This window comes from Rhipicephalus microplus, chromosome 10 (genome assembly GCF_043290135.1).
Source record: "Rhipicephalus microplus isolate Deutch F79 chromosome 10, USDA_Rmic, whole genome shotgun sequence".
Lineage (NCBI taxonomy): Eukaryota > Metazoa > Arthropoda > Arachnida > Ixodida > Ixodidae > Rhipicephalus > Rhipicephalus microplus.
In genome coordinates, this window is record NC_134709.1 from 98,714,841 (window position 1) to 98,730,556 (window position 15,716).

Genomic DNA, 15,716 nt, shown 5'->3' on the forward strand with positions numbered 1-15,716 from the left:
TGACTGAAGCAGCAAAGGGTGCACTTGAAAGGGCGTAACCGAAATGCTGTTGTGGAGGCGGTTCTGATATTCTTATCGAATGTTCGTGCGTGTATGCATGCACGTGCAAACTCGAAAAAAAATATTTGAGGGTGTGAGGCGGGGGAACCCACTTGCCGTCCGCTCGAAACAAGATTTATCTTGTGGCAGCTTTCCGTTCTGGGCCATGCTGTTACCTCGTTTCAGCTGAGGCACTCCATCACTATACTTAAAAAAAATCACTGTATTTGTTCAAAAAGAAAAGGTTAAAGACAGCGCGTAAAACCCATAGGTGTATCTATCAAATGAGAATTCGTTTATTTCACACAAAAGAAAAAAAACGAAGCTCTTGAGTGCCGCTGAAGGCGTTTTGACGGTAGGCTTTCATCCCTGGATGGAAATGTAAGGAAGCCTCATTCGGCGATGCGCCATGGGAGAGGTGACAAGTTCTGAACATCGTCGAATTAGTCTCCGACGGCGTCGTTGAGGCTAGCGTACGAGAGTTGCTGCTCCAGAGATAGTTTCCATCCAGAAGCGCGCAGCTCTATAAGTTCGAGCAGCGTCAGGCGATCATCCTCCGGAATATCTGACGACAAGAAAGCGTCCCGCAAGCAGGTCACCAGTGCCGCCATGCGGGCAGGGGCACCTCGTTCTGCAGCTTCGCCGGCTGTAGTTAGGGCTCTGCGGAGGCACTCGACCTGCGGTGGCAGTTTTAAAACATTAATATATTATTATATGCATAGCAGTCTGTTAAAATGTGTTGTCCAACTGAAGAAAAAATCGCGCATCTCTACAAGGCTTCAACACTCTTGACCTACACTCTTAGAAAAAAGGCAGTGCTACTTACTAACTTTGAGGTAGTAAATTGTTGTCGAAACATTCACTACCTAAGTAGTAACTGCAGGTAGTAGATCACAGACATTCACTACCTCTGGTTTATTCTCGTACTAAGCGTCTGTGGTATACTACCTGCAGTTACTACTTAGGTAGTGAATGTTGTGATAACAATTTACTACCTCAAAGTTAGTAAGTAGGACTGCCTTTTTTAACAGTGTACGAAGGCTCGTTAAAGAGTCCAAGCAATGGATTCAAGTCGCCAAAGGTCGGCGCACTGTTCCTGCTCTTGCTCTTGTATCGCCGATGCTTGAAAATGCGCTAGCATTGGTCGACATCTTTCCCCGACCCAGTCAATCCCACTACTACTATCTCTCCTCCCTACACCACCTGTTCTAATCCTGCCGCAGCTTACCCTTCATTCTGGTTCTTTCTACCTTGCGTGGCTTTCCACCGTGCGTGGCCTTCTCCATATTGCTACGCTTTCTCCACCTGGCTCAAGTAGCTCCTCTATAGGCTTCTCCTGTACCTCTCATAGCTTTAACTCTGTTTTCCCTCTTGTCGGGCTTCGCTCTCACGCGTGGGCTAAAAAGTGCGCACAGCCGATCCTCGCTTTCAAACAGTTCCTTTGTTAAGAAGGCTTCATAGAACATGTATATAACAGAGACGAGTCAACTATTCTGCAACAAAGCCACACCAGTGCGCGAAAGTTCTTGGTGAAAACACCCTATACGTGGTTTATGTAAAATGAGACATGTGAAATCAGGGAAGAGGTGGGAACACATGGCCTAAGCACACAATTGAACTGTCAGTAGCACTATGTCAACCAGTAACATGTGGGGGCTTGGACAGCTTCACTGATGTTACAATGGGCACAGCAATAACTAATGTTCTAAAGTGATATGCCTACTTAGAAAAGGTAGCTAGTGTCACAGAACGAGCGCTAAAAATGGGCGCGCCGCCAAATTCTTGCGATAACGCGCGAAAGAGACGCCGCGAGGTCAAAAGAAAAAAAAGAAAACAAACATCCAAGGCTCCCCGGGGCGCACGCTCTCCTCTCGGAAGCGTGGCTTCGCCGACGAACCTCCTCACCCCACAACGGCGGTCGAGCAAGCGCTGGAAAGTTCCAGAAGGAAATAGGCGTGGTCATACCGAGCTGAGTCATCTGCCGCGGAGGGCGTTCCAACCGTCTCGCCCTCTTCCCAGCCTTCGCTGCGTATCGCGCCGACGAAATGATGAGAACCTTCTGGAATCTCGCACGGAAGATATTTAACCGAGCAGCCGAGATGAGAGATCACGAGAAGACGGAAGTAGCGCCAGAGTGCGTAGGGATTCCACCGTGTAGTCGGTGAAGGTTTTGTCCGTAGGGACGAAGCAGGAGATGAAGAGGATTTCCACCTGAGGGGTGACGACTCGAGCTACAGGCAAGAGTGTGTGTTTACCGCTATCGAGCGAAGACGCGTGGCGACAGCTGCGTGTGTGAAGCCGACGTGTTTCTGGCGAAGAAGTTGAAGCTTGGAGTTGGCCAATTGACGACGCGAGGTTTCCTGGAAGAGAAACTTCGGGGGCAGCGGAACGACAACAACACTGGACTTTGAGTGAGTGATTCTCGGAAGAGTGTCATCTAGACTTTTGTTCCAAGAACTTTGGACAGAATAGGTTTTCTATCTCTTTAGTCTTTAAGTGTCTTGGTGGTTCAATGCATGCGACTGCATTGTAGTGCGTATCGTTGTCTGTGTCCGTTGTTTTGAGTGTGGCTGATTGTACTGTGTAGTACGTTGTTTGATTGGCGACGTATTGTATATAACTATTGTGGAGTGTGCATTCTTGTGTATTGTTTTCGATCTGCCATTTTTGAATATAATATTTGTTTTGTTTATCAACTCTCGGCTCTGACTTGTTCTTTGGGCCACAGCCGGCGTCCGCTGGCGCGCCAAAAAAGACCCCTTCTAAATTGTCCACGCTTTCGTGGTGCGGCTCAGGGGGCCAATACTTCGGCCCTTGGAATTAGCCCGGCGATCGCCTCCCGAATTAACGGGACTGGTGGGACAATTAATCTGGCGTCCGCGACACAGGACCTTTTGGTGCACAGTGTGTCCAAAGAAGTGAGAAAGAGCCTCGAGTGGTTGATACTGCTATCGGAATGATTTTGTGTGTTGTTCAGTGTTCTCGTTAACGAGCGCAGGGGAGTGTTCCGAAAGACCAATTTAGGCAGATACTTTTACACGCGGCAAGGTTTTATTTGCGAGACACAATGGATCTCGAAAAGTTAGTAGCTCTTGGTGAGAAGATGGGTCTTTCTGGCGCCGAACTACGGAAGTGGGTAAGCCAGAAGGAGAAAGAGGTGGTGGAGAGAGATAGGTTGGCAGCTGAGAGAGCCAAGGAAGAAAAAACAGCTGAGTTGGAACGAGAGAGGTTGGCAGTTGAGAGAGCCAAGGAAGAAAAGCAGCTGAGTTGGAGAGAGAGAGGTTGGCAGCTGAGAGGGCCAAGGAAGAAAAAGCAGCTGAGTTGGAGAGAGAGAGGTTGGCAGCTGCGAGAGAGAAGGAAGAAAGAGAGGCAAAGGAGCGACAGCTGAAGGAAGAAAGAGAGGCAAGGGAGCGACAGCTGAAGGAAGAAAGAGAGCAACAATTGAAGTTGGAATTGGAGAGAGAAAAGTTGGCAGCTGAAAGGGCGAGAGAAGAAAGAGAGGCAAGGGAGCGACAGCTGAAAGAAGAAAGAGAGCTGCAATTGAAGTGGGAGCAGGAGAAAGACTGGCAGCTGAGAGGGCGAAAGAAGAAAGAGAGGAAATGGAACGGCAGCGACAGCACAAGGTGGAACTCGAGCGGCTCCGTTTGCAACAGCGAAGTGAAACTCCCGTCCAAGCTAGAGTTGAAAGCAGCGAACGGGAAGATCAGGGTTTCCGCTTGAACCCAAGCAAGCTGCTTGTAGCGTTTGATGAAAGGAAGGACGACCTTGACGCGTACCTTCACCGGTTTGAGACGATTGCGAGAAGCCAAAATTGGCCGGAACATCAATGGGCAACTGCTTTGAGTACTTGCTTGAGTGGTGAAGCGCTCAGTGTGTACGGTAGGCTGACGCCGACCGATGCAGCCAACTATGCAAAGGTGAAAGCTGCTTCGCTGAAGCGATTTAGATTTACTGTAGAAGGTTTCCGGGACAGATTTCAGACAGGAAAGCCAGCTGATGGTGAGACGGCTACGCAGTATGCCGCCCGACTTTGCCATTATTTCGACAGATGGATTGAACTTTCCGGGACAGCGCAGGAGTACGATGAACTTAGAGAGCTCCTAATTAGAGAACAATTTCTTACTAGTTGCCACCCAAGCCTGTCGCTGTACTTGAAAGAGAGGAAGGCTGAGTCACTTGAAGGAATGCTTGAATTGGCTGATCAATTCTTGGAAGCACAAGGTGGCACTAATTTGGCCAAGGTCAAGAAGGATTGTCCCGAGGAGTCGAAGAAATTGGCTCCCGAAGAAAAGAAGCGTGCACCAGAGAGCATTCCGCGATGTTTTCTGTGCAACCGAGTGGGTCATCGCGCGAAAAACTGTCGAACGATCTTTACGAGGCCTACGGCAGTAAAATGTTTTAAGTGTGGTCAGACTGGGCACAAAGCAGACGCTTGTCGGAACGGAGTGAGTCAAACTCACCAGGTATCCTGTGTGCAAGTGGCACCGAAATCTGATAATAATGCCGTCACCGATGGATTCGTAGAGTTGAAGAATGGGGAGAAAATTCCTATTGTGGGTGCTGTAATGTCAAAACAGCCAACCGGTGTTACGAAGGGAATGCCAACGCTGCCTGGAAAGGTTGCAGGCAAGAAGATTATGGTTCTAAGAGACACCGGTAGCTCCACAGTTATCGTGCGGAGAAATTTGGTACGGGAAAGTGAGTTAACAGGCAAAACGAAACCGGTTTGCCTAATTGACCATACCATTCGGATGCTTCCCGAAGCAGAAATCGAGGTTGAAACCCCGTACTTCAGCGGGAAGGTTACTGCTTTATGCATGACGACCCCCCTGTACGACCTTGTCATCGGAAACATTGACGGGGCGCGAGGGCCGAATGATCCAGAACGTTTGGGGGAAGACCCGAAGATAGTGCCCTCGCCAACCCAGCGACCGCGAGATACAGTGGAGGAGCAGCCCGTGACGGATCTCACTAGAGCCCAAGGTGAAGCCGCGGCGCAAGAGACAGTGAATGAGAAGATGATCGTGTTGAATGAGTTCAGGGGCCGAGCAACTGGACTTACGTCGGCACGACCTCAACCGACCGACAGTGTAAAGGAGACGGGGTTGGCCAACCGGGCAAAATGTAGAGACATGATCAAGCTGGTAAATAAACAGACAGGACTCGTCGAATGTTATGACCCTTTAACAGTGTCAGAAGTGGCAACAATGGCTGAGACGCTGCCTCAGATACCTCTCGTTGGAAAAGGCTCGCCGAAAAAGAACAAAGAAAAACAAGAAGAGATCGAGCAAGCACCGCAAGAAAGGACGCAAGCGCAGCTCGAAATACACAGGATAGGTGTCGAGGTCGAATCTGAATGTGCTTGGCAGTGCTGAGTGCCATATGTTGTGTTAATGTCCTTGTTGTCCTGTGTCGCAACTGTATGTTGAGTGAGTCAAAATGTTTGTTTCGGTAATGTGATGTATAGTAATGATGTGAGTATAGTAATTGTTGTAATGAGAGAACTTTATACATTTGTATTGTTTGGAATGTGTGATGAAGTGTTGTAGTCATATACCTGTGGCTATATTTCATGTGTCGTAGAATTGAATTACAATGTACAGTTGTATTGAGGATCTATTGTGAATGTGAAGTGTCATGAGCGACGGTTTGTGTTACAGTCTTGCAGAGTGTGTGTTGACTGTTCGCGCTCGTTTGTGTGGTTTGAAATATTATGAGATAATATTCTTAAAGGGGGGGGGCAGTGTCACAGAACGAGCGCTAAAAATGGGAGCGCCGCCAAATTCTTGCGATAACGCGCGAAAGAGACGCCGCGAGGTTTAAAGAAAAAAAAAGAAAACAAACATCCAAGGCTCCCCGGGGCGCGCGCTCTCCTCTCGGAAGCGTGGCTTCGCCGACGAACCTCCTCACCCCACAACGGCGGTCGAGCAAGCGCTGGAAAGTTCCAGAAGGAAATAGGCGTGGTCATACCGAGCTGAGTCATCTGCCGTGGAGGGCGTTCCAACCATCGCGCCCTCTTCCCAGCCTTCGCTGCGTATCGCGCCGACGAAATGATGAGAACCTTCTGGAATCTCGCACGGAAGGTATTTAACCGAGCAGCCGAGATGAGAGATCAGGAGAAGACGGAAGTAGCACCAGAGTGCGTAGGGATTCCGCCGTGTAGTCGGCGAAGGTTTTGTCCGTAGGGACGAAGCAGGAGATGAAGAGGATTTCCACCTGAGGGGTGACGACTCGAGCTACAGGCAAGAGTGTGTGTTTACCGCTATCGAACGAAGACGCGTGGCGACAGCTGCGTGTGTGAAGCCGACGTGTTCGGGCGAAGAAGTTTGAAGCTTGGAGAGTGGCCTATTGAAGACGTGAGGTTTCCTGGAAGAGAAACTTCGGCGAGGTTTCCTGGAAGAGAAACTTCGAGGGCTGCGGAACGACAACAACACTGGACTTTGAGTGAGTGATTCTCGGAAGAGTATCATCCAGACTTTTGTTCCAAGAACTTTGGACTGGATAGGTTTTCTATCTCTTTAGTCTTTAAGTGTTTTGGTGGTTCAATGCATGCGACTGCATTGTAGTGCGTATCGTTGTCTGTGTCCGTTGTTTTGAGTGTGGCTGATTGTACTGTGTAGTACGTTGTTTGATTGGTGACGTATTGTATGTAACTATTGTGGAGTGTGCATTCTTGTGTATTGTTTTCGATCTGCCATTTTTGAATATAATATTTGTTTTGTTTATCAACTCTCGGCTCTGGCTTGTTCTTTGGGCCACAGCCGGCGTCCGCTGGCGCGCCAAAAAGGACCCCTTCTAAATTGTCCACGCTTTCGTGGTGCGGTTCGGGGGGCCAATACTTCGGCCCTTGGAATTAGCCCGGTGATCGCCTCCCGAATTAACGGGACTGGTGTGACAGCTAGTAACCACAGAACCGAACCACGAGAGTCAATTAGCTAGAAGAATAAGGATGGGGCGGAGCATACTCGACACACATTCTAAAATCATTGATGGGAAGGCTACCACTATCTCTTATAAAGAATGTATATAAGAGCTTCATCTTACAGACACTTACCTACGGAGCAGGATCCTGGAAGCTTTCAAAGACCCAGAATTCAACAAAAATTGATGATGATGCAGTGAGCGATGGAAAGCAAAATGATATGTGTAACCTCAAGAGACAATAAGGGAGCAGAGTTGGTCAGGGAACAAACCGGGGTTACGGCTATCATAGTCAAAATTAAGAAGAATAAATAATCATGGGCAGAGCACGCAGTGCGTAGGCAGGATAAGCGCTGGTCATTAAAGGTAACTGACTGGATTATAAGAGAAAGTAGACGTGTGAGATGAAGACAGAAAGTTGTGTGGGCAGATGAGATTAAGAAAGAATTTGAGGCACAACGTGGAACTAAAAGCACAAGAGCAGATTGGTAGGCGTAAGACGTAAGAGGTCTGTTCTCTGCAGTGGGCGTTGTCAGGCTGATAGTGACGAGGATAACTAATCAGCATCGTGCACAATGTGAACAATACAGTAAAATCTCTATAATTTATTTTTATGAAACTGGTAAATGTATCAAAACTCATCAAATGCCGAGCTATCGAATGTATCAAGAAAACAGTAAAATAAATGTCTGACATATATATACTTCCATTTTCTTTATGAGTGCGAAAATGCTACACTTATTCCGCTTAAGACCAGTGTAAAAGCAGGAACTTTTGACCCCGCTGCCAGACTACCGTGTTCAATTAAAACGAGAAGTTTTAGGCAGGCCTCCCATGTGTGTACTGCCGCCATTACGCGGCAACCACCACAAGAAGGCCGTCACTAACTGATGAAAATAGTGATCACGACCCCCCCCCCCCCCCAAACTTGTTTCAGTTGGCTGCGAATGCTGTTTTTGCTCTTTTGTGACAAAGAATAGCGGTGTTTCGTGTTCAGCGTGCTCCGAGGATTATCCAAACGAACTGGGCTGTGGCCTAATGTGACCGAATTAAAGAGAGTTTCCTTCCGTTGAGCAACGCGTAGGCTGGCCGGAGCCAAAGGACCAGTGCGAATGATGCTATTTTCCGGATTGTTGAGCTACGACCTATAAAGCTTTTACTGTATTTGCATATACGTATATGTAGGTGCACAGAGTGCCTTATACAGACGCGTAGTTGTTTATTTGTTAAAGGAGCAATGATATCAACTTTATGCATGTCACATTTATTGCGTCAACGCGTAGGTGTCAATCCCTTGGTGACGGTTCGGCACTGATCACGCAACATAGGGACAAATTAATATACGTAATCTCGATCACTATGACCGGCATCGAACCCAATAGAAAATGGGTGCAAAGCACGCCAATTTTCAGCGCTGCCAGCACTGCCAAGTGGTCACCTCCCGCAGTCCCGCCCCGTCTGATCAAGCGGCCACAAGAAATAGTGACTTAATTTTCACTTGACACTCGTTCTGCTCTGTGAGCACGTGTATAAGCATGCCTCGGCTAAAGCTATTGTCGTCGCCGCCGTCATCAGCGTCCACAAGTGATGATCAAAACACTAAGGAATATGGAATCGTGACGATTCCCACCGCGGTGAACCCATGTTGCTTCGATCCTCTTTTGAACATTTACTCTGAAATCGACGCCGGGCCAAGCAGTGACGAGGCAGCTGGAGACGCACGCTTGGGCCACGCTGGCTGGTAAGACAAATGAACGCTGCGTGCGTGTTACTTGTTCGCGATGAGCCTATAGCTTCAAATAATCACATTCGCACACACTAATTCCCGACAAATCACGTGAAGCAGCAAACACACACGCAGAATTAACACGAAAGCCCTGCACAAACCATGCAAAACAAAGCAAGTGAAGCCGTTGCCAGGCAGTCAGGCGTTGCTACCAGACGGTACCGCATGTAGACTCCGTGATGACAACGCTAAAATTGTCAACATCATTGCTGCTCACTCATCGTCACTTGGCAATGCCACTTTGCGTGGCCCAGGAGCTCTCTGAACACGCCAAAATACTGTCGATGACTCATGGCCGGGAATGCACCGATGAGATTTGGCACACCTAGTTTTCTCGGTGGTGGTAGCTTTGAACGCTCTTTGCATTTGAAACAAAATAACCTCTACGCAACGGATGTGATTCCTACTCCACCGAAGAGCACGTGCATACCAAAGAAGCGAATGAACTCCACATTTTATGTTTGAATTTCGGTGTCACTGCTCCTTGAGAACTTAAGACTGTGATTAATGAACGGCTTGTACTTAGCAACCATATTTGTGTAGGTGCACCAACAGAGTTTATGATGGGTCCTATGGCGAGCCGTGGTGGTGGTGGCTATGATGACAATAACATACCTCGGTGTGATGGTCCAGCTCAGGCGACCTGAGGACAAGCTTGCAGGAATCGCACAGGAGGGCTGCGATGCAGAAGATGTGTCCGGGGTGGCACGAGCCCACCGATGCAGCCGTTCCTTTTCCAGGGATGGATGACAGAAGCGTGGCCATGAAGCCAACTAAAGCGGTCAGTTGGTTACCAGCATCTTGCTGTGGCGGCGGCTCCCATTGCACAATTGCAGTGGATCTCCGCAGCAGGACGTTGTGTTGCTTGAACCAATCACAGCAGGTCCACAACAGCCAATCGATGAACACCCCATCCAGCTCAGCCTGTAATATTATGCTATGCATTGCAAATAAATATAAGAATATATGTGGGAGTTTAACGTCTCAAAACCACGATATCATTGAGAGAAACCGTCATGAAGGCCTCGGGAAATTTCGACCACCTGGGATTCTTTGAAGTGCACCAAATTTCAAGCATTTTCGCCTCCATCGAAAATGCGGTCGGCGCGGCCAGGATTTGATCCCGCGACTTGCAGACTGTAGTCGTGTTCATTAACCACTAGAGCACTATGACGGGTTATTGCCAATACAGGCGTAACAAAAAATATTATCTAACCAGTGGATGGTAAATAATGGCAAATTTCCGACATGTAATTGTAGGTAGCTTGGTCGTAGATGACCAAAAATGATATCCCGCTGTCTAAAGACGCCCCAGGAAGGCAATGTCTTCTACCGTGTAGCTGAGTATTCTATACCTCCTACTACAGGCCTGTCGAATTACGCACTAACGTTTGTCCACTCATTTTTACCATTACGATACAGCGTTTATGGAGGATTTAGCAAGACGCGGATGATCAACAAATGTTATCGCCCCTGCTGGTTGCTGCTTTAAAAAATCACATCTGTTCAGTAAACTTCAGTTCAAAGTAGAGTGTCTGTTTAGTGTACTTCTTGTTTATGGCTCGCTTCATAGCACTCGTCTTTATTTCATCCGATTCATAGAGGGGCTCGAAATGAGAATGACCAGACCTACGCAGAAAACGCGGCACAATCACAGCGAAAGCTCCAAGAGTGGCCTTTCCAGCGCGCTATGTAAACACTCTTGGGGCAGTTACCCTTTGCAAGTACCCCGTAGTTATCTTGACACGTCCCTGTCTTTATTTCTTCTGTCTTGCTTTCCATGCAACTGCAAAGACTGGGTAACGGTGTGAAAGCGGCAGGTCTGCCAAATAGGTCTGTAGACCAGCAAACTTTATATTAATTGCAGTTATTCCAGTATTCATTCGTAAATCTCTTGATGTGTCACTCTAGAGCCGCAAACGTAATGATCTTGAATGATGGCCTCCTATCTACGATTGGAAGCACTTTCAGGGACATTGCGACCACAGAGAACCTAACAACAGCAGTTGCCAATACCAATAAAAAATTTCCAGGTCCACGCAGAACACGTAGCGCGTTCCCAAAGAAAGCTGGAACAGCGTCCTTTCCACAGACAGTTCCATACACTCCAAAAGCAACTGATACAAGTTCAAGGTACACATTACGTCATGAAAAATGTAACTTTTGGGAAGTAGGGGATACTCAATATATGCCCACTTTCTGCTGTGGCCACTGACGGTAAAAAGTTATGGCTGAAGCTTTTATAATTGGTTAAAGTACTGAATTGCAGTCGTTGTGCAATTGATATTGAGTAACCCCTGTTTGTTATATGTTAACACGGTTCCTGGCCAGACAAACCTGCATAGCGTGTTCCAGTGAAGGAGTGTTAGCAACCACCATCTTTCTAAGGGCTCGATGGCCGCGCAGAAATCCGGGGTTCAAATCCCATCCATTCCTAGAAATATTTTTTCTCGATTACATTTAACTTGGTTGCGGACACCAGCATTGGCAGCGGCGTATAATCGCGGTGCCTAAATCACATCTTGTTGTGATCTCAATGCAGCTTTTACTATGACATATTATGATGGTGCCTGAGGCCCTTACTGGCACCAGAGTCGTAGCCGAAAGCACAGAGCATATGCTAGGTAGGTAGAGGGTGGCTGTATTTGTCGCCCAGCTTGACTTCATTGCTTCATACGGAAAACCAAGGTGGAGGGCACGAAACCGACCCCGCAGTTGAAGATGCTCATGCTGTCTTGACTATGATAAGAAAAGTGGTCGATATTCCTTAAATTTTTTCTCGGTTCATTTTCTTTTCTTAATTTCGCGGATAGTGGTTGTGGACACCAGCGGTGGTGGACAACCGCTCCCACTGCCACTTCCATTGTTATCTGATAACAGCTTTCACTGCAAAAAAAAAACGTCATCTCCCCGACGTAAAGGAAGATGGAGGAGGTCGCTCGGAACTGGTCGGGAGAACCCACGGGTTCTCTGGACGAGTCCCTTCTTATAGCAAGGCGTGTTAACGAGCCGCGGCACTTGAGGTGTGTTTCGAAGGCGGCGGCGTCGGGCACGTTCCGCTGCAGACACTGCACGAGAGGAAACTCTCGTTGGAGCACAGTGATGACGTTCTCGTGGATCTGGTAGTTACGGCTGTAGACGATGGTCGTGATATTGTTAAAGCACACGTGGTCGCGTGGTCGCATACCTTAAATCTATGGCCGAACAAGCGATTCAAGAAGTCTCGCTTGAAGTGGGCGTTGGTGCAACCAAACTCGGGTAGTGACATTTAGGTGCTTGATCGCTGTTTCCCGCGACCACTCCGATTACAGGTTTTCTTTCCGCAGCGTACGTGCCGCCTCTGCTTCGCGGGCTCTCACTTGAGGATCCGCTGGTCGACGAGCCCTCTTTGCGTCAGCTGCGCGAGCCCTCACCGCTTCTGCCACATCCGCATCGATGCTGGCACTGCTTTGCGATTGCTACCGACACTACTGTCTTTTTTCAAACTCGCAAGCTTTCATTGCGGGGTCTAGGCGGCAGGCCTGTATTGCAGCCGTACTGCGAGGTCTCTGCGCCGCTGCCTTCGATTTAAAGGTGTTAATCATGAGTAGCTGCGTGGAGATGTGCACTCACCGAGCCACTGCAGCTATCAGATAGGAAGTGTACCAAAAGCCCTCGCCTCGATAACTAGAGTAACGTCAAGGGACATGCCCCAAGCATAAGCTTGGCGAGCAAACTCCCAACGAAACGCGCGTTTCTCGATAAAAAAGATTCTTTTCAATTTAACGGACTCTGTTGCCACATGCAGGAGAAAATCTAGCTCGCCGACGTAAGGTTTTTTAAGTGATAAAGGCGAAAGCCTTCCATGCCTTACCAAACGCTAAATGTGACCATCGCCAGTGTACAACGTCAGCGGTGAGTGATGCAAAGACTATCCTAAAGAAAGACTGAAAGTAAAAAAAAAACTTTTTGGCGTGTTAGTGAAGTACACTGGCAGAATCACGAAAACACCTCTCCTACGACAAGACGACGTTCGGCTAGCGAGAAAACTAACGAAAAGAAAATGCGGGTGGAGACGTTACTGTGAGATTCCCCCACCAAACACCGTGACGAAGTAAATTTGGAAAACGTTTACTCGGTCGTACATAGCATCTACTCAATAAAAAGGAAGTACCTTGGCTTCTGTCGGTGTCCTAGACTTAGCATAGGAGATTTCGAAAATTTTCATCCAGCCAATGTCGAGAACATACGAAAAGTACATTTCAGAATTTTCAGCATCACGTGTGGCGATTTCGGCGCGAGATTCAACGATCAAACTTCAGTATAGTTTCTCCACTAATATTTAACTTATGATAGCAAAACTTGAAGTGTACGAGTTCTTAGAGTGCACTTTATCAACCTAAACCAAATTATTGCTTCTTTTCGGTGTCTCTTTAGCAAAATAAACTCGCAGATTGCGAAAATTCGGGACGTCGCTTTGAAGTCATGACTACGCCACATGGTCACGTCATCATATGTCTTTGTCGTTCTGTCAAAGATTAGCCGATCCTGGAGGCAGTGGAAACCATGTTACTTAACGGAAGCTTTTGTTGAGTGGCGGGGCATTGTCATTACATCTACCGAAAAGAATGCAAAGACTGCTACTGCCTTCGTGTCATCTCAGCTTTATGCTTATGAAACACTGACAGTTCTGCCATGTGGATTTTAGCTAGCTGAGTCGAATATTTTTTCATTCAACACAGGAAAACTTTCAGTGACAGACATGCGGAGGACAGTGGTTTTTCCGCTAGGTATAAACTTCATTGGAAGCATAAGCCCGTCCCAGGAGTTATTACGACGCTGGGTTACAGATAAGGAAAAGGCTAGCGAAGCAGATCATTAGTCTGTTGATAGATACGAATTGGGATGGTAGTTGTAAGGATGGTGGTGGCTTTACACGCCAGACAACTGATTACGGAGACGTACTTGCACGCGAAGTACACGTAGTTTCGTTTTAAAATAAAGCTCGCAGGGTCCCTCACGCATCTTTGTCAGTCTACTCGAATGCGAAGTCCAACCTCTTTTCCTCTGAAGTCGATATGATAAAGCTTCTGCGCGTGCCTCCGAAAGCTCTGTGGAACAAACGTGGTTTTGCAATGCGTTGCCGATAGGACCGTAGTTATTGTAGGCTTGCTGCTTCTTTGTTTTACACAGCCTCCGTGAACAGCCTATGTTCGACCAAGCACTGCTGTCGTGATTGCGTCACCCTGTGACGTCTTGTTATACATGACGTCACCAGGACGTTGTTATGAGGCCACATGTTTTGATGATCAGTGGCGTCGTGATGACATATCGAGGCATCATCGCATGATCATGGTGGCGTAACCTTACTGTGTTAACGCCACCGACGCTAGGCCACTAATCACGGGACCTTTGCCGATTTCAGCATCTGACGAGGCATTTTCGCCTTGAAAAGTAAGGTGCATCGTCGAATGCTAATGACTCACCGTGACGACGCGGACGCAGAACCTCGCTGCCGGCTCGGCAATGTCGTCGTCGTGGATGGCTTTCCAGAAGACAACGCGCACAAGTCGATCCACTTCCACTGGCGTCAGCAAGTCAGGATCTGAAGGAAAACGGTGAATGGGTCACGTTGTGACAAACGTGTTGAAATTTAGTGTTCAAGTGCATCAGGGAAGTCAATTCATACTTAACATAGGAATGGGTAATTACGGAATGCACTCGATAACTCTAGTGTTTATAGCTCTGCTACAGAATGCAGAATATGTTACAAGGTGAATTATTTGTTCATAGGACGTCTTTAGATGGTAATACCATTCCACACAAGTGCCTAGTCGCACGGCACTTTTTAATGTACGAGCATTTTCTCACTACTCTGAAAAAGTTAAAGCCATTGTAGCTATCACTACAGAGAGGTTATATTTGACCCCGAAATTTTGAGCTCAATATAAATCTTCATTTAATATATTGTACTTAAGGAAACAGTAAAAGTTCTGAATTATTAAGCTAAAAGCCGCATGCACCACATAAGAGGCGAGAATTTAGTAATTTCAGCACGAGTGATGCAATAAAATCATGGGAGGACGTCACCATATGACGTCATTATAATGTCACTGATAGCCAAAATTTTTGTATCACTTCATGTAAATTCAAAAATCAGTCTTGATCAAAAATTTTGCTGACCAATGACGACATGAGGCCGTTATTACGACTCAACTGTGAATTCACATCAAGTGACATGACATAGTTCTCCCGTTCATAGGTGGGCCTATGCTGGAGGCATAGCTCGGCATACTCACTCATGAGTACACTCACTCACACTCATTCATACTCATTTGAACGTGGTGAGTGTGACTATGAGTGAATACTGATGAGTATGAGTAGGAGGGAGTAGAACGTGATTGAGTACTCATGAGTATGAGTAAGAGTGAGTATACGTGAATGAGTACTTTCAGTGTGAGTAGAAGTGAGTATGAACGTGAGTGGGTGCTCGTGAGTGTGAGTAGGAGGGAGTATGAGCGTGAATGAGTATTCTGAGTGTGAATAGGAGTGAGTATGAACGTGAGTGACTACTCTGAGTGTGAGTATAACTGAGTATGAATGTGAGTGAGTACTCTGAGCGTGAGTGGAATTGAGTATGAACGTGAGTGAGTATTGCGAGCGGGAGTAAGAGTGGGTATGAACGTGAGTGAGTACTTTGAGTGTGAGTGAGTATGAACGTGAGTGAGTACTCATGAGTGTGAGTAGATGTGAATTTGAGCGTGAGTGAGTACTCATCAGTGTGAGTATCCGTGAGTATGAACGTGAGTGAGTATTCATCAGTGTGAGTAGGAATGAGTGAGAGCTTGTGAGTGTGAGTAGGAGTGAGTATGAACGCGAGTGAGTACTCTGAGTGTGAGAAGGAGAGAGAACAAACGTGAGTGAGTACTCATGAGTGTGAGTAGAAGTGAGCTTGGACATGAGTGAGTACTGATGAGTGGGAGTATTCGTT

At 47.3% G+C, this 15,716-nt stretch overlaps 1 protein-coding gene across 1 annotated transcript; it reads right to left on the reverse strand.

Moving 5' to 3' along the window:
* Nucleotides 1-482: 482 nt before the first annotated feature.
* LOC142774338 (MIF4G domain-containing protein B-like) lies at nt 483-15,054 on the reverse strand. The gene is made up of 4 exons (XM_075874731.1): nt 15,045-15,054; nt 14,212-14,330; nt 9,362-9,670; nt 483-716 (listed from the first exon to the last, which is right to left on the reverse strand). The coding sequence occupies exons 1-4, from the start codon at nt 15,052-15,054 to the stop codon at nt 483-485; spliced, it is 672 nt and encodes a 223-aa protein (XP_075730846.1).
* Between the last annotated feature and the right edge of the window lie 662 nt (nt 15,055-15,716).

Bases quoted from the DNA above. Each gene is read 5' to 3' on its own strand.
- LOC142774338 (XM_075874731.1), bottom strand. The intron at 9,671-14,211 runs GTGAGTCATTAG...ATAATATTACAG, and splicing joins TCTGCGTCCGCGTCGTCACG to GCTGAGCTGGATGGGGTGTT. The intron at 717-9,361 runs GTATGTTATTGT...CTGCCACCGCAG, and splicing joins AGCTGGACCATCACACCGAG to GTCGAGTGCCTCCGCAGAGC.